Genomic DNA, 24415 nt, shown 5'->3' with positions numbered 1-24415 from the left:
CTCCCATTCCACCAAGGATATGCAGGTCTTTGGATTCCTCCATCGTCAGACCACAGCGAAACGACGGTTGGATGAAGAACGCCTCATCTTCCGGCTAGGAACTCTCCAACCACAAGGGATGAACTCGGGTTTCACCAGTTTCCTCATTTCCCCTCCCCCCACCTTGTCTCAGTCAAATCCATCGAATTCAGCACCGCCTTCCTAACCTGCAATCTTCTTCCCGACCTCTCCGCCCCCACCCCAGTCTGACCTATCACCCTCACTTTGACCTCTTTCCACCTATCACATTTCCGACGCCCCTCCCCCAAGTCCCTCCTCCCTACCTTTTATCTTAGCCTGCTGGACAAACTTTCCTCATTCCTGAAGAAGGGCTTATGCCCGAAACGTCGATTCTCCTGTTCCCTGGATGCTGCCTGACCTGCTGCGCTTTTCCAGCAACACATTTCCAGAACTACCGATACAGTCAATGTAACTGGTTAGGAATAGTCTCATCTGGTTCCATGTTTACCTTTCTCATCACAGTCAGACTATCAGCTGGAATGACTTCTCTTCCGGCTCCCACATAGTTTCACTTAGTCCTCTTACATTTCTGATCAACATCCTTTGGCAACAGCATCCTAAAGCATACAGTTAGTTTTTACATCTACTTTGATGACATCAAGCTCCTCTGCATCACCATCTTTGTCGATTCCTCCATTATTGCAAAATGATCTAACTCTCATCTGCAATCCAGAACTGGAGAAACTCTGCTTGACTAGGAGAAAGTGAGAACTACAGATGCTGCAGTACCAGAGTTGAAAAATGTGGTGCTGGAAAAACACAGCAGGCCAGGCAGCATCCGAGGGGCAGAAGAATCGACGTTTCGGGCATAAGTCCTTCTTCAGGAATTAATACACACGATATTGTGTTGGAACTAATATATTAGCATGGATGGAGGAGATAACACAGTCCTTTACAATGTTAAAATGAAGATAGGAAGACATGATCCTATACCACAAAGTTGTGATTTTAACAACCAAGTGTTCACAACTTTGATGTTGTAGTATGCTCCTAGATTTGATAGCAATAGGTAAAGATGTACAACCTTGTTCCCCTCGGTTCATTAGCTTTGCTTACCAACACAACTTCTTCTATCAGCTGTCAGTTCATAACCTTCATTGCAGAAGCACTGGAATGTTCCAATAGTATTGATGCATTGTCCATTTCTACACAAAGCACCATTCATGGTAGTGCACTCATCGATATCTAAAGAGGAACAGAAAATTATTGTCACATTTTTGGTTTTAATATATTGATTTATTTCATGATCTGTTTTAATGTAATACCATATTTTTAATTTTGAACAGCCATGTTCATTGACAAACCTGAACCCAATTTTCTACATGTTAAAAAGATGACATAATTCATAGGGAATTGCCTGGTTGCATATTCTGTATCAACGTGAAATTTTGGTTTTATTTGTTCTTGAAATGTGGGCATTGCTGGCAAGGCAGCATTTATTGCCCATCCCAAATTAGCCATGATAAGAAAGTGATGAGACATCTTATTGAACTGCTGCAGTCTGTGTGGTGCAAGTACTTGCACAGTTCTGTCAGGTTGGCACTTCCCAATAGTTAAGGAACAGTGATATATTTCCAAGTTTGGTTGCATGTAATTTGATGGGGAACTTGAGGTGCTGGTTTTCCCATACATCAATTGCTCTTGTCTTTCAAGGCAGAGGATGTTGCAGGTTTGGGAGTTGTTGCTGAAGAAGCCTTGGGGAGGTGTAAAAGTGGTTGTTGTATCAGATTGAGTTATTTCTCAATAATGGGGGACAGTGAGGTCTGCAGATGCTGGAGATCAGAGTTGAGACTGTGTTATTGGAAAAGCACAGGAGGTCAGGCAGCATCTGAGGAGGAGGAAAATTGGCATTTTGGGCAAAGACCTTTCATCAGGAAGGGCTCCGGCCCGAAACATTGATTTTCCTGCTCCTCAGATGCTGACTGACCTGCTGTGCTTTTCCAGGAACACCCTCTCAACTCTTATTTTTCAAAAATGACATTTTCACTCAATTAACCAAGCATATAATTTGTTATATTCTGTTTAATTATGGTTAGTTGTCAGACACTTTCTGAAAGAGAGAAAGCAATCACCAAATCTTATACTTGTAGATAATGCATATGATAATGCATTTCTGTGGAGGATGCTGGTAATTGCTCTGCTCTGAATGATGTTGAGCTTCTAGAATGTTGCTGGAGCATTCTGATCCAGGTAAGTACACACTACTAACTTGCGCTTTGCATATGATGGTATGGCTTTATGGAGGCAGTAGGCGAGTCACTTGCCTCCAGCATACCCAATCTCTGACAGGTTGCTGCAGTACACATATGGCTGGTCCAGTTAAGCTTCTGGTCAATAGTAATTCCAAGGATGTTGATGGTGATGGTAGTGCAACTGAATGCCAGGGAGGAATGGAATGTTAGGCTTTCTTACTGGAGATGTTATTGTCCAGAACAAATATTTTTTGACAGTAATATTGTACTCTACTCACGAATATTCTTTAACAGTCTAGCAACTTAGAGCTTGTCAATTGAAATCTCATCGTGATACAGGACTTCAAATATCTTATTAATTTCTGAATAAAGTCATAAGGTCTACAGCAAGGCAAAAAGCCCTTTCGCCCATCGTGTGTGTGTTGGTCAATAACAACCACTAAACTATTCTAATCCCAGAGACATTTTATTTGCATGGCAACCAATGCTTTGACTGTGTAAATTAAGTTTATGTATGTCACAATGCTTCAATTAAAGGAAAAATATACTGACTACAGTACCAAGAAGACAAACTAGAGTAATACGCACTGACAGTATATTTAAAAGAAATAAAAGTATGACCTCATACAAGCTATACTTCTATAATTGTAGCTTTGTTTAAAGTCCTATTTTGTGATTAATACTATGCTTACAGACTTCACTGCTAACGTGTCAGGTAATCGATGACTTTGCTTAGTCTCAAACCATAGGGAAAAACGTACAGCACAGGAGCAGATAGGGCGATAACTTAAAAATGTCAGTCTGCGGAACAACGATCCCTGTGAGTGCAGCTCCCTTTTAGGAGAGTGGAATTCTTTCTTGTGTTTCCCCTCAATACAAAATAGGAAAGATTCTCATGCAAAATTCCTTCATTTTTTAAAATCCAGAATTTAGAAGTTAATTACAGGATTCACCATGTATTATATAAAATATGAAACATTTAAACTTGTTTCCTGTAGACTTCTACATTTGCTTAGCTCAGAATAACACTATGATTAACTTACCAATGCAGTCATTGTTATGTGATAGCATGAATCCAGGAAAGCACAAACAACTATAGGAACCTACTGTGTTCTTACAGGTCCCATTGCCACATGGCTGCCTTTCACATTCATCAATATCTGGAAAATTGAAAAGGGAATTATCAGTTACCTTTTAATTTGGGAAAAACTTTATTTTGCATCTGATTTTCTACACATTAAAAAAAAGAGTACTGAAATAAGTAATCAGACTAGCAAACATGCATTATTTTGATGCAACTTTTCTATTGATAGGAATCCCTTTGCTTCACATAATGTACTTTATAAAGAGAATATTGCCCTTCAATCCTTCTCCCTTTGGGTTAAATGACAACTATAGCTAATCTCGTGTCACTCTACTGCCAATGCAAATCTGAATTAGTTGGCAGAAGGCATACAAAAGCAGCATAAGCTGACTCTCTGGAATGTCCAACTGGAACCGTAGCTTGAGACCACAGAGTAAATGCATGCCTTATTCCTCAATAGCATGACATATGGATTAAACCCATGACTTCCCAACAAGGAGCTATGAGCAGTCACATGCTCATATGTTATTCATCATGCAATCTTTCTGTTGATTAATTAAGCTGGCTGGTTACTTTAGGTCTTCATTCTGCTGCAGGAGGTCTCTGAGCTTTTTGCTTTATATATTAAAAACAACAATCAGAACATATTACTCAGGCAAACAATTTGTTTTTCACAAGATCAGCTTTTCAACTGCTTTTGTAATTGTTTCTGCTGCTTTACACCCACCGAATCATTATTTTTCCTGGCGTCAATAACAGGGACTGGCAGTTCCACCATTAAGTTTGAGGTCCATCTCATGGTACTAGTAAATATAAACCTCCACCAAATTTCCATTTTCTATTATCTCTCTAGTTTAGAGTACAAAAAGAAACTAGCTTGTCATACCCCTGATTTGCCACAGTGTAGTAGTATGTCCAGTAATAAAGATTACACAAAACAGCGAAGCGGGTATAGGATCATAGGAATAGGAGTAGGAGTAGGCACCTCAGTCCATTCAGCCTGCCTTACCATCCTAGGTTATAGTTGATCATCTTTTCATTGCAGTTTTCCCACACTATCTCCATATTCCTGGATGTCATTAGTTTGGTGCCCAATGCATTATTTTCTACAATAACTTGCATTTATACTGTGCTTTTAATGTAGTAAAGTGCTTAAATCACTACGCAGCAACATTTCCAAACAAAATTTGACAACAAGTTATATAAGGAAATTTAGGAAAGGTGACAAAAAGTTTGGTTCAAAAGTTAGATTTTAAGGACTATTATGAAGTCGGAGAGAAATGAAAAGTAGCAGAATCCTATAGAGTTTAATGCTCAAGCACCTGAAAAATAGTTACCATTGGTGGAGGAATTAAAATCAGGGATTAAAATCAGGTAAAGATCATTACTGTGGGAAGTCAAAGATTTCAGAGGGTTGTAATGTCAGAGATGATTACAGAGACAGAGAGATAAGACTCTAGAGGAATTTGAAAATAAGTTGTGAATTTTTAAACTGAAGTGGTACTGACCAGTAACTATTGTTGGTTTGTGAGCAAGGGAATGATAGATGAACAGCACCAGCTTAATAATGTTTTGGACATGTTGAGAATTTTGCTTTGAATTTATTACAGGAGGTAAGAAATTCCATATAAGCAGCAAAAGGATTGATAAAAAGGTGATTATTAAATGGAAAAATGTGCCCAATAAAAAGGGACAAAAATGCTTATATTCCTTATAGATGTTTATAATAATTTCTATATGTACTTATAAATAAAGTAAGTTGTTTAGATAACAAAACTGTCAGGCAAAGTCCTTTGTTTAATATAATAAATGTGAAGGGATGAAAATGACAGTGATAAGTAATGAATTGGTTTAACAGTTAAATCCCATTTGACCAGGTAAAGTAAAAACAGTGCAGAATAAGGTGATCCTGCTTGTCACCCTCCTGAGAAAAACATGTCTGTAAAGATGCAGAATGATTTGATTTTTTGACATAGCTGCCGATTACTATCACAGAACCAAAACATTGTTATGGCGCAGGAGGAGACTATTTGGCTCACTGGACTCGCGCTGGTTTTATTACCTAGTACCAATCTCCTGTCTTTTCCCCATATTGATGTACATTATTTCTACCCAAATTATCATTCAATGCTGTCATGCATGCCTCAATTGAACCTGCCTCCAACACATTTCCATGCATTACATTCCATACCTTAAACACCTGTTGTGTGTAAAAGTTTTTTTTCTCTTAATACCGTTGCTTTTTTTTTGCACATCAGTAAATCTATGCCCTCCTGTTTTTTTTTCTTTCACAAGTGGGAGAAGGCGTTCTCCCTCAACACTCTGTTGAACCCACTCATGATTTTGAAAATCTCTATCAAATCTCCTCTCAGCCTTCTTCTCCCTAAGGAGAACAACCTCTTCAATCTATCCTTATAACTGCAGTTTCTTATTCCTATGGTCATTCTTGTAAACAGCTTCTACACTCTCTCCAATGCATTCACTTCTTTGCTATAACGTGGCTCCCACAACAGTGCACAATTCTCCAGCTGAGGTCTAACAAGTGTGTCTTGTACAAGTTCATCATCTCCTCCTTGCTCTTGTACTCTATGCGCCTATTAATAAAGCTGAGAACACTATATGCTTTATTAGCTGATCTCTTCAACTGTTTTGCCACCTGCAATGAAATATACACACCTACATCAAGGTCCCTCTGTTCCTGCACGTCATTTAGAACTGTAGCCCCCACTTTATATTGTCCTTGAATGTTCTTCTGCATCACCTCATACCTCCCTGCATTTAACCTCATCTGATACCTATCCATCCAATCCACCAACTTGTCTACTTCGTTTTGGAGTTCTATGCTGTCCTCCTCTCAGTTTACAGTTCTTTCACGTTTGAAAAACATTCACTGACCATCACTCTGTCTCCTGTCACTCAGCTAATCCTGTTTCCTTTCTCTACATTGGGGAAACGAAGCTGAGACTTGGTGACTGCTTCGCAGAACACCTGCGTTCTGTCTGCAAAAAAGACCCTGAGGTTCCAGATGTCTGCCCCTTAAACACATCACCTTATTCCTGGCCAACATTGCTATCTCAGGCTTGCACAGATACTTGATCAACTTCGCCCTCCTCCTTTCAAGGATCGTGTCTAACATTGCATCTTCCCTTGTTCGATTAAAAGCATATTACTGTAGGAAACTCTGCGAAAGACAATCTAGGAACACTTACCCCTTGTTATCCGTTACACTACCAGTATTTCAGTGCACATTGGCCAATTGAAGTGCCTATTATAACTACTCCATAATATTGGTACTTCTCTGTAATTTCCCTGCAGTTTTGCTCCTCTACACTTTTTTTTACTAGTTGGTAGTCTATAGGCTACTGTGAGCAATGTAATTGTACCCTTTTATTCTATAGCTCTCGCCAAATTTTCCACAGAGGGTGGTGGGTGTCTGGAATGTGTTGCCAGCAGAGGTAGTAGAGGCAGGCACGGTAGATTTATATAAGATGCGTCAGGACAGATGCATAAGTAGGTGAGGAGCAGAGGGAGACAGATGCTTAGGAATTGGCCGACAGGTTTAGACAGTAGATTTGGATCGGTTCAGGCTTGGAGGGCCAAAGGGCCTGTTCCTGGGCTGTAAACTTTCTTTGTTCTTTAAACTGACTCTGTCCTTGAACAGTGAGAGACATCATCTTTCTTCAGCATTGCAATGTCTTCCTGAACTAATGGTGCTACTTTACTTTCTGATCTTCCTTGAACAACTTACACGTAGGAAAACACCCAATCTTGCCCTTCCTTAAGCCAGGTCTCCATCACTGATTATAATTCCACATTACAATCTGCATATGTGACTCCCCAGCTTTATTTACCATACCCTATGCATTTATTTACATGCACATCAACTCTATTTTGGGCTTTCTTTCTCCCTTACTCCCACTTCATTTATCAACTTATTACTTTCTATGCTAGTGCCAACTATAGCCGTAAGTATTTCGCAAGCTATGATATTCTTCTCCACTATTCTTTCTTGTTCTCACAGCTCTGCCAAGTTACTTAAAAGCCCTCTCAATGGCACTAGCAAAACACTCTGCAGGAACCTCAGTCCCAGCTCTGTTTAGGTGCAATCATATTGTTTGCAGAGGTGCTATGTCTCCCAGAGTCACTCCCGCAATCTAAAGCCCTCTAACCTGTACCATCTGTCTTGCCCTGCATTCATCTGCCTTATCCTCCCATTCCTGTAGTTGCCTGCAAGTGGCACTGCGAGTAACCCTGACATTACTATATTTGTGGTTCTATTTAGCTAACTTTCTACCTAGCTCACTAAGTTCCAATTGCAGAATCCCAGCCCCCTTTCTACCAGAATCATTGGTATCATCATGGACCATAACCTCTGGCTGGTCATTCTCCCCCCAAAGAATGCCACAAAGAGACTACAGGACGTTCTTGATTGTGGCACCAGGGAGGTAACATACCATCCTGGAGTTATGTTGATAGCCACAGAAACACCTGTCTATTCACTTAATTAATGAATCACCTATCACTATTGCTCCTCTTTTCTTCTTCCTCCCCTCAGTTACAATTGAGTCACTTGTGGTGCCAGAAGCTTAGCTCTGACTGCACTTCCTTGAGGAACCAGCAGCCTCATCAACTTCCAAACTGGAAACATGATTTGTCAGTGGGACACCAGGGGACCCCTGCACATTTCTCTTGGACTGTCTGGTGGTCACCAATTCCCTTCCTTTCTCTAGTCCCTTAATCCGCAATGTGGGCACCTCTCTAATACTTAGTAATGTTAGCCTTATAACAACTTGCGTTTATACAGTGCCTTTAATGTAATTAAATATAAAACATAGAACAGTACAGCACAGTACAGGTCCTTTGGCCCTCGATGTTGTGCCGGCCTTTTATCCTACTCTAAGATCAGACTAACCTACATACCCTTCATTGTATTAACTTCCATGTGCCTATCCAAGAGTTGCTTAAATGTCCCTAATGTATCTGATTCTACTCTGAATGCTGGCAGTGCATTCCATACATCCACCACTCTCTGAGTAAATAACCTATCTCTGACATCTCCCCTAAACCTTCCTTCAATTACCTTAAACTTATGCCCCCTAGTGCAGTACAGACCCTTTGGCCCTTGATGTTGCGCCGACCTGTGGAATCAATCTGAAGTCCATCTATTCTACATGATTCCATTTTCATCCATATGTTTATCCAATGACCATTTAAATGCCCTTAAAGTTGGCGAATCTACTACTGTTGCAGGCAGTGCATTCCACGCGCCTACTACTCTGAGTAAAGAAACTACCTCTGACATCTGTCCTATATCTATCATCCCTCAATTTAAAGCTATGTCTCCTAGTGCTAGCCATCATCATCTGAGGAAAAAAGGCTCTCACTGTCCATCTTATGTAACCCTTTGATTATCTTATATGTCTCAATTAAGTCACCTCTCAACCTGCCTCTCTACAGCGAAAAGTCTCAAGTCCCTCAGCCTTTCCTCATAAGACCTTCCCTCCATACCAGGCATCATCCTAGTAAATCTCTTCTGAACCCTTCCTAAAGCTTCCACATCTTTCCTATAATGTGGTGACCAGAACCACACACAAAAATCCAACCACAAAAATCCAGCCAGACTCTGGCCGCACCAGAGTTTTGTACAACTGCAGCATGACCTTTTGGCTCCAAAACTCAATCCCTCTACCAATAAAAGCTAACACACCATATGCCTTCTTAACAACCCTATCAAGTTGGGTGGCAACTTTCAGGGATCTATGTACATGGAGCATAAAATCCAATAGAAAACTGGATGGACACAAACTCCACTCATTTTTCTACTTAGTTATGACCACAAATGAATATAGCCGATTGGATTGCAAAATTAGGAAAGTCATTGAGTGTGCAATTTCATGCTATGAACTTCCAAAGACCATGGTTCATTGTTTACTTACCCATACACATTGTTTTATCTGGTGTTGCTTTGAAGCCATTGCGACATGTGCAGTAGTAGCTTCCTACAGTGTCAGTACATTGACCATGACTGCAAACATTGGGGATATCATGACATTCATTACGATCTGCATACAAAAGAAATTGAATTTTCCAAAAACAGAGGAAGTAAATTTGAAACAACGAGCAGCAATCATTCTTTCATACAACTGAGGGTAAAGTTTTTAACAATTAAAAATGCCATCTGAATACCAAGAATTTAAAGAAGATTAAAAATATTGTAACATACAGTAGTTGGTCAGTATCTGAAATGTCAAGTGAAGACCAATTTTGCTGCATGTTCCTGCTTCAACCATTAATCTGCCTTTTTCAGATTTGATGCATCTGTATTTCTAATGTTTTGTGTTTTTCTGTACACATTATGTATATGGTAACACTAGTACACATCGGAACGTGAACTGTGATGTTTAGAGATTGTGTTTAATTGCCTTCAGGTGATGAGCAGTCAGTTAGGATCCATTTCACTCCTATAAATAGACATAGGAACAGGATTAAGCTTTTCAGCCCTAAAGCCTGTTCTGCTATTCAATGTGATTGTGGCCTTTCTCCAAATCCCTTAATACAGTTGCCTAATAAAAATTTGTAAATCTCAGACTTACACGGGCGGCACGGTGGCACAGTGGTTAGCACTGCTGCCTCACAGTGCCAGAGATCTGGGTTCAATTCCCGCCTCAGGCGACTGTCTATGTGGAGTTTGCACATTTTCCCGTGTCTGTGTGGGTTTCCTCCGGGTGCTCCGGTTTCCTCCCACAGTCCAAAAATGTGCAGGTTAGGTGAATTGGCCATGTTAAATTGCCTGTAGCGTTAAGTGTAGGGGAATGGGTCTGGGTGGGTGCGCTTTGGTGTGGACTTGTTGGGCCGAAGGGCCTGTTTCCACATGTAAGTAATCTAAGTAAAATGAAGAACCGATCTAGCACCAATTGCCATTGTAGAAAGAGTTCCAAACCTCTACCACCCCTTTGTGTGTAGACATGGACTAAAGTTGTTGTTTTTATGGTTAGGAGGTTTAAGCTTGTGTATGAGTACTTCTAAACATATATACAAGTGTGTAAAAGTTGATGCCAGTTCTATCCCCCACCAACTGAGCTTCTGGATTAGAACAATATATTTTAAATAGCATTAACAGGAACCTCTCTGCTGCTTGCTGTGAAATCATGATCATTTGTACCTAAAAGGTGGTGGAGATCTGGAACTCTGCCTCAAAGACGGTAAAACTGGGAACTATTTCAACACTTAAGTAGTACCTTGGTGTACTCTTGAAATGCTAAAGTGTACAAGGCAATGGATTAAGTACTGAGAAAAGGGATTTAGGTAGATAGGTACTTGATGGCTGGTGCTGACATAATGGGTTGAAGGGTCTCTTTCACTGCTGCAATACTCTGTGACTCTGCATCTTGATAGATATCACAGAACACGTGAAGCAGCCATGTAATTCCATCACGTATTCTCAATCTTAATGCTATGAATATTGAAGTACTTGTGAGAAATGGCAAGGCGATTCTCAATTTGGGTAAACACTTTCATTTCCTGTACTCTGAATGTATACTATTAACTGCAAACTTTTAGACCATGATTTTTTTTACTTCATTAGTTTCATTAGGGTGGAATGGTGGCTCAGTGGTTAGCACTGCTGCCTCACACCGCCAAAGATCTGGGTTCAATTCCACCCTTGTGCTAATGTCTGTGTGGAGTATGCACATTTTCTCATTTTCCCCCGCTTGAGTGGGTTTCCTCTGGGTGCTCCAGTTTTCACCCACAGTCCAAAGATTTTCAGGTTACATGGATTGGCCATGCTAAATTGCCCATAGTGTCCAAGCATGTGTAGGTTAGGTGGATTAGCCATGGGAAATGTGGAGTTAAATGGGTAGGGTAGTGGGGTGGGTCGCTCTTCAGAGGTTCGATGCAGACTCGATGAGCTGAATGGTCTGCTTCCACACGGTACAGATTCTATGATTCTATGTTAATGGGTGGAAAATTGTAAATTGGGAATATGTAAATTATTGACGTGCTCTCTCAGTGAAGGATGTACCAACATCAACCAGACCAATTTATTTTGCTTTCTTTCACTTGAAATATGAAAAAACAATTACCAGTTTACTACTTTTAACAAGTTCTCAACTATTCCACTGAAACATTCTTTAGAATGGCAAACCAATAGATCAGTAGGGTCTTAACATGTTAATCAGCTTTTCCCAAGTACTTCTTTGGAATGTTTTTATATTCTCATGTAAAGCATTCTGACCCTCACAACGATATTTTAAAATTATTATACACTTATCTTTACACAACATTCAGAAATGAATATAATTGCAGGAAAATGATATTTCCTTTTAATTAAAAATAGGTATTGTAGGTTACAATTAAACATTTTGTATTTTTGTTTATTCTGCCTGACAACCACACAACAGGTCTTTAATGATAAGGGTTAACAACCAATCTATACATTGTGCAGTGTTTAAAATGTTTATCAAACTAGGATATTTCTTTTCCAAAAATAAGGAGATCTACCTGATATGCAGGATAAGACTGTTCATAGCTGAACACATAACTATGTTTAGCTTTTAGTAGATATTGCTTACCAATACAATGTCCTGCTATTGTGAGACGGTAACCTGGCAAACATTCGCAACGATAGCTCCCAGGAGTGTTAATACAATTAGCGTTCTGTTGACAAAGGGGGCCATTCTGACATTCATCCATATCTGAGTGAACAAAGAATACATTAACAAATTAAAATAGCTTTGGCATCACGTTCCAAATCAGGGTTTTTACAATTGATCTGATAATTGTAAAGGGAGCTCGTCATCAATACCCTTACCATTAAATTCAAACATCTATAAAGAATTAAGATGTACATACTTTTTTGTTTGTGGCTTTTGCTATTATCTTTGAACATTTTGTTTACAAAGCATGTACGGTGAAATAGTAGCCCAGTTATCAAATGATACAAAAGCCATATAATACATTTTATTGAAACATATCAAAAGAAAGAAGAATTTGGTTTTTAAACTGACATTCGGACAGTATCTATACTGACTTGTTCTGACACATATTATCTGATATTCTGGAAGTCCAAGGTTGTGATGTGGTGGGAAGGAGACTTGTGTGTCGGGTTGCGACAAAAGAATTTCATTGAATTGAATTATGACACCTAATTTTCTAAATATGCTGCACAAATATACTATAAATCATTTTCTATAGTTATAGTAGCAAATTAAGAAGTCGGCAAAACACTACTTTAGCTGAGAATAAGGAAAATTGTGAATATATTAGTGGAGAAGAAATAAAATTGGAAGAACAGCTGTGAACGGGGTGCGGTTGAGATGGTTCAACCAACCAAATTCATTCAGTCTGAGAATTAGTGGCAAGATCTGAAGCCATAAACTAGTGCTCCTCGGAAACTGTGGCTGCCTCCAACTAATCTCAGAAGATAGCCAGCAATTAATAAAATCAGAGACACCTTCATGTAAGATTATGTCCAAATTCCAAGAAAATCTAGCCTTGAGCACACTGCATCTTGGTTTGTATACTTTGGCCTAAAATTCTCCCCAATGTTATGTTCCTAATTTCTGAAAGTTGGGGTAGTCCTGTGAGAGTTTGGTTTCCATGAGTCAACACAAAACTGGGTAGACCCAGGAACAGATCCAAAGCAGCACTAGAGCTACATGGGTGGAGAGGTGAATTGATTAGAAGGCCAGCCTTGGTCAGTGCAGCACTGTCCAAGTCCTCCAAGTACAGAGGAATCTCGATTATCCGGCATTCGATTATTCAAATTTCGGATTATCCGGCAAGATTGCAAGGTCCTGATGCTTGGCTAAACTATGTTACTTGGTATTCGATTAACCAAATAAAATACTCCCGTCTGAGTCCTTTTGATAATCGAGGTTCCTTTGTATATTAGACCTTTTAGTGCTAACCCATCTCCCACATTGCTTCATAGCTCATATTCACCTCCCAGTTCATATTTCCCTCCTGTGTCCTTGCATATTCCAACCTTGCTCAATGCTCCTTCCATATCCCTCCAACAATGCCCATTCCTATTCTATTAATCCCTCTCTTTTCCACATCTTCATGCATTGCCTATGCCAAAAGTCCCTTGCACTCAATACTCCAGGTGTGCTCTCACTAAGGTCGTGAACGATTGCAGCAAGACATCCCTGCTACGGTACTTGAATCCTTTCACCATGATGACCAACACACTATATGCTTTCTTCACCCGCTGCTCCAGCTGCATGCTTACTTTCAGAAACTGATGTACAAGGGCATCCAGGTCCCACTGCACCTTTCCCTTTTCCAGTCTATTGCTATTCAGATAATAATCAGTCTTTCTGTTTTGCTACGTAAGTGGGTGACCTCACATTTATCCACATTATACCTCACCTGATCTGCATTTTCCAATTCACTCTCAACTTGTCTAAATCACACCGAAGCACTTCTGCATTCCCCTCACAGTTCACCTTCCCACCCAGCTTTGTGTTGACTGCAAATATGAAGATATTACATTTAGTCCCTTCATATAAATCATTAATATATATTGTGAATTGCTGGGGTCCAAGCAGTGATCTCTGTGATACCACATTGTTTACTGGCTGTCACTCAGAAAATGATCTGTGTTATTCTACTTTTTGTTTCCTGTCTGCCAGCCAGTTTCTATCCATGTCAGTACAAAAACACAATCCCATCTCCTTTAATTTTAACACAACTCTCCTCTTATCCACAACTTATCAAATGCCTTCTAAAAGTTCAAGTAACCACATCCATTGGCTGTCCCTTATCCATCCTAGAAGCTACATCCTTTAAAAATCCTGACAGATTTGTTAAAACATAATTTCCCTTTCATAATTCTCTGCTGACTCTATCCAATTCTGTCACTATTTTCTAAGTGCTCTGCCAATAAATCTTTTATAATGGGCTTTAGCATTTTCCCTACTACTAATCTATAATTCCTTGTTTTCTCTCTAATTCCTTTCTTAAATAGTAAGGTTACATTAGCTATCCTCCAATCCATAGGAACTATTCCTGAGTCTAGGGAATCTTGAAAGATGACCACCAATGCACATACTAATCCTAGGACCATTTCTTTAAATTACTCTGGGATGTAGATGATCAGATCCTGGGAATTTGTTAGTCTTTCCTTACTAATATAAATTTTCTTCAGATGCTCTCTCACACTGGACCACATGTTCCCCAACATTTTTGTGATGTTACATGCGTCCTCCTTTTTGGTGGCTCAGTGGTTAGCACTGCTGCCTCACAGCGCCAGGGATCCGGGTTCGATTCCCACCTCAGGCGACTGTCTGTGCGGAGTGTGCACATTCCCCCTTCATCTGCGTGGGTTTCCTCCGGGTGCTCCGGTTTCCTCCCACAGTCCAAAGATATGCAGGTTAGGTGAATTGGCCAAGCTAAATTTCCTATAATGTTCGGTGCATTGGTCAGAGAGAAATGAATCTGGGTGGGTTACTCTTCAAGGGCCCAATTTTGTTTTCTTTTCACATACCTACAGAAACTTTTACTATCTTCCTTTATATTTTTAGCCAGTTTGCTTTTGTACCTCATTTTTTCTCCACGTATTGCCTTTTTTGTTATCCTCTGTTGCTCTTCAAAAGTTTCCCAGTCCTCAGGCTTCCTGCTCATCTTTTCTATGTTATACTTCTCTTTTACCTTCATCCAGTCCTTAACTTCCCTCGTAAGCCATGGCCGCCCCTGCCGACCCTTAGGATCTTTTTTCCTCTTTGGACTTAACTGATTCTGCATCTTCTGCATTATATCCAGAAATGCCTGCCATTGTTGTTCCACTGCCATCCCTGCTAGGGTATTGAACCATTGAACTTTGGCCAGCTCCTCCCTCATGGCTCCATAGTTTCCTTTGTTCAACTACAATATTGACACTTCTGATTCTCCCTTTTCCTCTCAAACTGCAGATTAAAACTTATCATATTATGGTCACTACCTCTTAATGACTCCTTTACTTTGAAATCCCTGATCAAATCTGGTTCATTGCACAACACCAGATCCAGAATTGCCTTCTCCCTGGTAGGCTTCAGTACAAGCTGTTCTAAGAATCCATCTGGGAGGCACTCCACAAACTCCCTTTGTTGGAGTCCAGAACCATCCTGATTCTCCCAGTCTACCTGCATGTTGAAATCCCCCATAACAACTGTAGTAAAACCTTTGCGATAGGCCAATTTCAACTCCTTATTCAACTTACATCGTACATCCAGACTCCCATTAGAATTTCTCAGCTCTATCCATACTGACTCGATGTCCCCCCTTGTAAGGGACTGAATATCGTTCCTCACCAACAGGGCCCCTCTGCCCGTCAGTCTGTTCTTTTGATAGCACATATAGCCTTGAATATTCATTTCCCAGGCCCTGTCCACTTGAAGCCATATCTCAGTTATCCCCACAACATTGTACCTGCCAATTTCCAACGGAGCCTCAAGCTCATCCACCTTATTTCTGATGCTTCGTGCATTCATATATATTTTTAATTTGTTACTTCCCTCACCCTTCCTATCAATCCTTATTTCACTTAACCATACTGTATGGTTCCTTCTTGAGATTTCTGCTCTGTTGATTCTGTTGTCTTTCTTAACTTCAACAGAATACCTTAAAGAGCAGACATTAAGAAAGACTATTTATTTCTCCATATAGTTTTAAATAAATTGAAGGAATTAATTCATAAGAGATTACAAATTAAGAAACATTTCTTTATTACCTTCACAGCTGATCAGTTGATCGTTATATTGAAATCCCATGGGACATTCACAACGGAAGCTTCCAAGTTGATTAATGCACACACCATTTGCACAAATACCAGGAATCCAATGGCATTCGTCAATGTCTGCAATGAAGTGTACTTTCAGGTTAACCTTGTAGAAAAGCTTTATATTTTTGCTGAAGTATGTTTTTCTCCACTTACAATCATGAGCAAATGATTTGTGAATATAATACTCTTTTAATGATCTTGCATATATTTTAATTAATAGTATTAAAACTACTTTTAATGAGTGGTATTTCAAAGTCAAATGTTCTTGGACTGGAACATCTGTAGTAAACTGATATCTACTGTATTCTTCAAGATGTGAAGGTACAGTGTGGCCAGAAACTCCATGATGAAATGGAGGACTAGATTAGATAACATAATTCACTTTGTATACCAGCATCAAAATTATTTGGTAACATTAAATCAGAATTAGTCAGGGAAGCAAAAATGTCATGATTTTTATAGATTTTATTTCCTTCCATGGCATACACTCTCCAACTAAATTCAATAACCTGTTGGAATCAACAAATTTCAGCCATCTGTACATCTCAGGGCACCTTTAAGAAAATCATGGAAGGTATAATCCAAGTGAAAGTTTGGCCAATTTACTTATATCTTGCGTTCATGCAGTTGTGAACTTTTCTAATGAGCAAGGCCTCAATAATACCATATCGGATACATACTATCACATATCTACATTATGTAAAGCACAGTTTTATTGCTGCTAAAAGAGAAATTGCTGAAAAAACTCAGGAGATCTAACAGCATCTGTGGAGAGAAAACAGAATTAATGTTTCAAGTTCAGTGACCCTTCTTCAAGTCAAAGAGTGTGGTGCTGGAAAAGCACAGCCGAAGAGCAGGAGAATCGGCGTTTCAGGCATAAGCTATTCATCAAGAATGAGGCTTGTGGGTCAAGAGGGCTGGGAGATAAGTGGGAGCAGAGGTGGGGCTGGGGGGAAGATTAGTGGGAATACAATTGGTAGATGAAGGTGGGGGTGAAGGTGATAGGTTGGAGAGGAAGGTGGAGCAGATAGGTGGCAAGGAAGATGGGCAGGTAGGACAGTTCAAGAGGGTGGTACAGAATTGGAAAGTTGGATCTGGGATAACGTAGGGGGAGGGGAAATTGGGAAACTGGTGAAATCCACATTGATCCTGTGTGATTGGAGGGTACCCAGGTGGAAGATGAGGCGTACGTCTTTCAGGTGTTAGGTGGTTAGGGTTTGGCGGTGAAGGAGGCCCAGAACCTGCAGATCCTTGGCGGAGTGAGAGGGAGTTTAAGTGTTCAGCCACAGTGGTGTGGTTGTTTAGTTTGGGTGCCCCAGAGATGTTCTCTGAAACGATCGGGCATCCTGTCTCCCCAGTGTAGAGAAGACCACATCAGGAGCAACGGATGCAGTAGATGACGTGTGTGGAAGTACAGGTAAATTCTCTGTTGGACGTGGAAGGATCCTTGGGGGCCTTGGATGGAGGTGAGGGGGGAGTTGTGGGCGCAGGTTTTGCACTTCTTGTGGTGGCAGAAGAATGTGCCCGGAGTGGGTGGTGAGTTGGTGGGGGGTGTGGACCTGACAAGGGAGTTGCGGATGGAATGGTCTCTCTGGAACGCAGATAGGGATGGGGAGGGAAATATGTCTCTGGTGGTGGGGTCTGTTTGTCGGTGGCAGAAATGGCAGAGGATGATGCAATGTGTCTGGAGGTTGGTGGGGTGGAAGGTGAGGACCAAGAGGGTTCTGATAAGGTGGCTTAAAGTGAATGATCTCTTAAGAGGCAGTGATCATAATATGGTTGCATTTACTCTGGAATTTGAGAAGGAGAAGTCAGTATCAGAGGAAATAGTATTACAGCTGAATAAAGGCAGCTAGAAGCAAGGGGAGGAGCTGGGTAGAATTGACTGGGAGGGAGGCCTAGCAGGAAAGACAATGGAAAAGAATGGCAGGAATTTCTGGGAGTAATTCAGGAGACACAGCAGAGATTCATCCTGAGTTAAAAGAAGCAAAGTACAGGGAGGATGAGACAACCATGGCTGACTAGGGAAATCAGGGATAGTGAAAAAGCATATAATGTGGCAAAAGGCAGTGGGAAACCAGAGGATTGGGAAGCTTACAAAGACCAACAGACGGCTACAAAAAAAGAAATAAAGAGGGAGAAGATTAAATAAGAGGGGTAGCTAGCAAGTAAATAAAGGAAGACTGTAAGAAGGCAAGGTACTAGTATGGATAGAAGCTTGGCTGTCTGGCTCAGAAACAGAGAGTGGGGATAAAAGGGTCCTTCTCAGGATGGCAGCTGGTGACAAGTGGCATTCTGCAAGGCTGTGTTGGGACCACAACTTTCCACTTTTACATTAACAATCTAGATGAAGGAACTGAGGGCATTCTGGCTAAGTTTGCAGATGATACGAAGATAGATAGAGGGACGGGTAGTATTGAGGAGGCGGGGAGGCTGCAGAAGAACCTGGACAGGTTAGGAAAGTGGCAGATGGAGTACAATGTGGCCAAGTGTGAGGTCATGCACTTTGGTAGGAAGAATACAGGCATGGACTATTTTCTAAATGGGGAGAAAATTCAGAAGTCTGAAGTGCAAAGAGACTTAGAGGTTCTAGTCCAGGATTCTTTCAAGGTAAACTTGCAGGTTGAGTCAGTAGTTTGGGAGGCAAATGCAATGTTGGCATTTATTTTGAGAGGACTGGAATATAAAAGCAGGGATGTATTTCTGAAGCTCTATGAGGCTCTGGTCAGACCACATTTGGAGCATGGTGTGCAGCTTTGGGCCCCATATCTCAGGAAGAATGTACTGGCCCTGGAGTGTGTTCAGAGAAAGTTCATGAGAATGGTCCCAAGAATGAAAAGCTTAACATATGAAGAACATTTGAGTACTCTGGGTCTATACTTAATGGAGTTTAGAAGGATGGGGGGGGACCTAATTAAAACTTACAGAATATTGAATACAGAACAGAGTGGATGTTGGGAAGATGTTACCATTAGCGGGAAAGACAGCCTTAGAGCTAAGGGAAGACCTTTTAGAGTGGAGATAAGGAGAAATATCTTCAGCCAGATAGTGGTGAATCTATGGAATTCATTGCCACAAAAGGCTGTGGAGGCCAGGTCATTGAGCATATTTAAGACTGAGGTAGATAGGTTCTTGATTGTCAAGGGGATCATGTACGGGGAGAAAGTAGGAGAATGGTATTGAGAATCTTATCAGCCATGACTGAATGGTGAAGCAGACTTGATAGGCTGAATGATCTAAAGTGTGCAGGTTTTTGCAGCACCAGAAACACTTAGAAAAGGAAGGATTCATCATAGTGCCCATATACAGCAAGACCTGGATAATATTGGAGTAAATTACTGCAGATGCTGGAACCTGTACTGAAAACAAAAAATGCTGGAAATCACAGCAAATCAGGCAGCATCCATGGTGAGAAAGATGGCTAACCTTTCGAGTCTAGATGACTCTTGATCAGAGATGACGTTGTGTGGAGTGACAGCATTTATGCAATAATTGAGGGTTAGAGTGCTGGGGGAGAAAGGATGCTGATGGTTCAGGTTAAGTGATCAGAATATGAGAATGGCAGAACAATGGCGTGTCTAATTGAACATCTGTCTTCAAATGATCTCATGAAATGCAGTTATAGTAGCTAGGTAATCATATTTGAAGAAACATAATCACATTTTATTCATTTCACTACTTAAGTGTCTCTATCATTAAAAAATGTAATTCTTTAGAAAACAAAAATAGATCTTACCAACTGCCTGTCCGCTTATATCAATAATATACCCAGGCCTTCGACTGCCGCAAAGGAACAGAAAGTCATCTGAAACACGATTCAGCATATTGTCAATATACTATACATATCATGAATTCTAATTCTAAATGTCTGAACTTGATACATTGAAACGTACCTGTGACAGGAAGTGGACACTGCTCACATGGTCTGTTCCAAGCTTTTCCAATCATGTATGAACAGCAACACAGCTTCTTTGTCATATTAAAGGCCAGCTCGCCATTACAGGTACCATTTTCTCGGTCAAAATATTTGAAGCAGAAGCTCTTCCTATTGTCTGTAGATTGAAAGGATAAAATTGGTCATTAAGTTGCTAGATTATAGATAAGCACAACTGAAACCAGTTGATTGAAAAACATGATTTATTGTTTCTAATATCCTTTTAACTGGTTGGTGAATGCTTACCCATACAGTTGTTTCCACCATTAACCTGCATATAATCTGGTGGACAGATGCAGGTATAATTTCCTACCGTGTTGAAACAGGTACCAGGGCCACAAATGCCAGGTGAAGCACTGCACTCATTAACATCTGGAAAAAAAGCAGACAAACAAATGTTTGGAGAGTATAAAAAGTAAGCTTTCCTTATTTAAACAAAAAACAAATTGAGATTAATACTGCCCATTTTCACATTTGTATTATTTGATTGATTGTTCGCACTTCTGCAACTAACCTGCTCAGTGCAGAATAATGCTGAAACCAGGATTTGACACAATTTGTAATTTTCATCCAAGGATCCTCATCAGCCATCAACTCCTACTGAAATTTTGGGTATGATGATAATGACTCTTTGCCAACAGTGAGTGCCCAAATCCTTGACTTGTGTTACTGGTGGGGCTCCCAGCTGGTAGCAGAGAACTTATAAAATTTCCTATTGAAATATCAGTTCAACAAAAAGACAAACCTGTGATGATCAAATTGAGGATCGGTATTGTTGGAATTAAAATATTTTCTCAAAATGTTTTTGAGACGATGACATATAATGAAAGAGTAGCTGTTTAACCATGCTGAATTCAATGGAAAAGTTTATTCTGGGCAGCATATATTGCATAAGAACTATTTTACAGCAAGGCTGTAATAAACTTTTCCATTGAATTCAAGGTGGGTCAACAGCTACCCTTTCGTTTCTGTCACCCCAATATCCGCATCAATCACTCAGATCAGACGTGGCATTGCCATACACAGAATAAACCTTATGCTTCTCTGATCTTTCCTCTTAAGCTTTGTTGGGTCAGTGTAAGATCTCCCACTTCTAAAGGAATGTTTGTAGTTTGGTTTCAATTTATGCTGACAGTTAATGCAGACAATAGATTTATAGGATCCAGTTTCATTTCAGGGAGATTCCCTACACAATGCTAAAAAAAAGGTTTTCAAGGAATGTTTTGCATGCAGAAGTGTTTATTAAAGGGGAAGGTTAAATATATATTGGATAAGTATCTGATGCAGCAATGTTCCTTACTACATTCGTGTTTAAAATTACACATAGCACTAATCAGTACCTGCTTGATCGGTGTGATGCTCTCCAAAATATGTATTTGCCTTTGCAATAACATTATTAGCACAAGCTAAAGAGATTTGCCATGGTCTCCAAGATGTCATCCTACCAGTCCCCAAATGTCCACAAATACACTTGGTATGAGCTTTGTATTTCTGTCTGAAAGTAGCTACTTGATCTGTATGATATGTTCATTGTCGTTACAAATCATAATTGTGGTAGAATACTATATACGTATGCCAACATTTCTTGTGCTTTAGGAATGTCAATCACTTGCAGAATTACACAGGCTTGTCTTGTTATCGGTCAGTGGGAAAAGAAATCAAGGTATGGTTTTCCTGACTGAAATAGCAGTCACTCTTAAGGGAAGTAGTTATTAAATTTGGTGAATTGGCATCCATACTTTGCTTCCTCTCAAGTGGTTTGACAGCAGCGCACAAATTCTCCATTTTACTATATTTTCTGTCTGCATTAGTTTCTTTTTAGATCCTAAAATACAAGGTTAACAAAATCAGGATTAAAGCAAATTACTGCGGATGCTGGAATCTGAAACCAAAAGAGAAAATGCTGGAAAATCTCAGTTGATGTTGCCAGACTTGCTGAGATTTTCCAGCATTTTCTCTTTTGGTTAACAAAATCATCTATTTTATATGAGTGCTTGAGTGCATTGTCTATACAATGTATGGAGACTGGAAATTTGTGTGCTTATTTCTTAATGACTAGTAATCTTAGAAAGAATGGATACAACATGTATAATGTACAACTTAAGTACTGTAGTGCACAGCATTTCAATACAGCTACAATTTTAAATTTGTGGAAAACTGAACATGCATTGTGCAACATAACAGTCTACACAGTGGTTAATATTAAACATCACAGCAATAACAATTTCCAGACAATAATAAGACATCTCCTGAAGGACTATATAAAGTGCATTCAAGAAATAATGCTAATTTTTCAGCAATCTCAACTTTTAAAACCCTAACATTTATTTTTCTTTAATGGAAGTTCTCAATTTTCAAGCCAATTTGCACACTGACTGCGACTTACTTGTTTCTAAGTATGTGCCAAAAATTTTTAAGCTGATTACATTTGTACAAAAGCAACTCAGTCTGTCATGAAGCATACAATGAGTTATTTTATAATCCTTTACTTGAAGTGAAAAGTCGGCGAGCATCCAAAGACAGAGGTACAATTTTCCAATCTGTAGTCCCATCTGGAAAAGCACCAGGTTAGGAATGTTGAATTACAAAAATTACTATCTAGCCACTAATCAGAAAGTTCTTGCAGCAGTACAGTGAGATTAGGAAGTCAGTGCAACTGGACATTAAGTACATACTAAACCAGCTAATGGCATTGCATACTGGTATTGCAGTTTAACACATTATCACAATGTCGGTGCAATCTATGATATCCTGCATTAAATTCTTAATCTTGGAAAGGCAGCCAGTGGGAATACATTAATTTGAGCACTATTTATTCACAATCTCTTCTTCTCTTGGTCTAGATTCTGTTTTGTCACCCATTTTGTCTCCAAGAAGTAGCACATAGAAAAATGAACCATATGCATCACTAATACTTTAAGAAAAATAAAGAGCAATGAATCAAAAGGAAAGCTCTGACATTATAAATAATAATGCCAAACTTCAATAAATATACCTTCACATACTCTGGTTTCTTCATTCAAATAGAAACCACGTGGACATTCACACTGGAAGCTTCCAAAAGTGTTGACGCATGTTCCGCCTTGACACAGTCCAGGTAATTCCTTACATTCATCAATATCTGCATAAAGCAGTAACAGATAACTGAATAAGTTGTTAACAATATGAAGAGACTGCTCATAGGCTACAACATCTGAAATGTTATTTACAAAATGGTATAAGTGGTTACCCTCCAAAATAACTGTGATGGGATTAGGACGAAAGCCTTCTCCTCCAGGACAAAGAGTTCTGTATTCCGCTGTTTAAAAAATAAAGGTTCAGAGTGTTACAATAATACAAACAAAAGTAAATCAATGTCTTTTTTAAGCCTTGAATTGTTAGTTAGGTTAAGGGAAATTTTGTTTCCTTTAGCTTACCAATTTTGTTTTTATTCTATGTACTTTGATCCCAAGAAACAAGCTACTTTCATTTCAGGTAGGTAATACGTCAATGGATTATTGCTCGTGTAACATTCTTTTGCCTGTACCATTGTTTGCATTCTCTCTTAAGTCTATTCTTGATATATATATATACCAATCTATTTGCTCTGTCTTGAACTTAAAAAGACTGGGCCCAATATTGGAGAAAATGAGTTACTTTTTCTGGGCAAATGACATTAAGGGAGATGAAAAACAATGAGTAATTCTCCTGACTGCTTGTGGAACCGTGGCTTTTTTGGTTATTAGGAGTCTAACTTTAACTGAGGCACCAGATACTAAAAGCTTTCAAGAGTTGACAGATTTAGTTAAGGAATATTTCAACAGCAAGAGGAGCATATGAGATGCAAGGTATTCAAATATAAGCTTCACTGGTCTGACTGAGCTTGGGAACACCACTTGAGTGAAGGCAATTGCATAGCCTCACTGAGGGCATACCCTGAATAGAGGGACTCTGGGTCAGCCCACAGCAAAACCCCAAATCAAAGTCAAATCTTGGTCAAACAGTTAAAAATTTCTTCAGGATCTGGACCAGCAAGCCTTTTAGTTGCTACATGCGTGTGTACTTGAGACAGTAAATGAATCCCATTACACTTATACTGAGTAAGATAACTCATATGAGTTGCTGGAAAAGCGCAGCAGGTCAGGCAGCATCCAAGGAACAGGAGACGCTAAACACCAGCTCACGGACACCTCCTCCTACTGCCCCCTTGACCATGACCCCACCTCCCACCACCAAACCACCATCTCCCGGACCATCCAGAACCTCATCACCTCAGGGGATCTCCCATCCACCGCCTCCAACCTCATAGTCCCACAACCCCGCACTGCCCTTTTCTACCTCCTGCCCAAAATCCACAAACCTGACTGTCCTGGCCGACCCATTGTCTCAGCCTGCTCCTGCCC

At 39.9% G+C, this 24415-nt stretch overlaps 1 protein-coding gene across 1 annotated transcript in view; it reads right to left on the bottom strand.

Annotated features, from left to right (window-relative positions):
- LOC122542423 (fibrillin-1-like) overlaps positions 1–24415 on the bottom strand; it is a 598619-nt gene that overhangs the window by 95748 nt on the left and 478456 nt on the right. Inside the window, exons 36-45 of the mRNA XM_043680114.1 lie at positions 23263–23331; positions 23029–23154; positions 20280–20405; positions 19993–20151; positions 19836–19904; positions 16049–16174; positions 11910–12032; positions 9273–9398; positions 3296–3412; positions 1117–1245 (exon numbers count right to left, since the gene is read on the bottom strand). Of these exons, the coding sequence (XP_043536049.1) occupies positions 1117–1245; positions 3296–3412; positions 9273–9398; positions 11910–12032; positions 16049–16174; positions 19836–19904; positions 19993–20151; positions 20280–20405; positions 23029–23154; positions 23263–23331 (1170 nt within the window). The remainder of the gene's footprint in view (positions 1–1116; positions 1246–3295; positions 3413–9272; positions 9399–11909; positions 12033–16048; positions 16175–19835; positions 19905–19992; positions 20152–20279; positions 20406–23028; positions 23155–23262; positions 23332–24415) is intronic.

The sequence above is a fragment of the Chiloscyllium plagiosum genome, chromosome 40 (genome assembly GCF_004010195.1).
Source record: "Chiloscyllium plagiosum isolate BGI_BamShark_2017 chromosome 40, ASM401019v2, whole genome shotgun sequence".
Classification (NCBI taxonomy): Eukaryota; Metazoa; Chordata; class Chondrichthyes; order Orectolobiformes; family Hemiscylliidae; genus Chiloscyllium; species Chiloscyllium plagiosum.
This window is presented reverse-complemented; position numbering and strand designations above follow the sequence as displayed.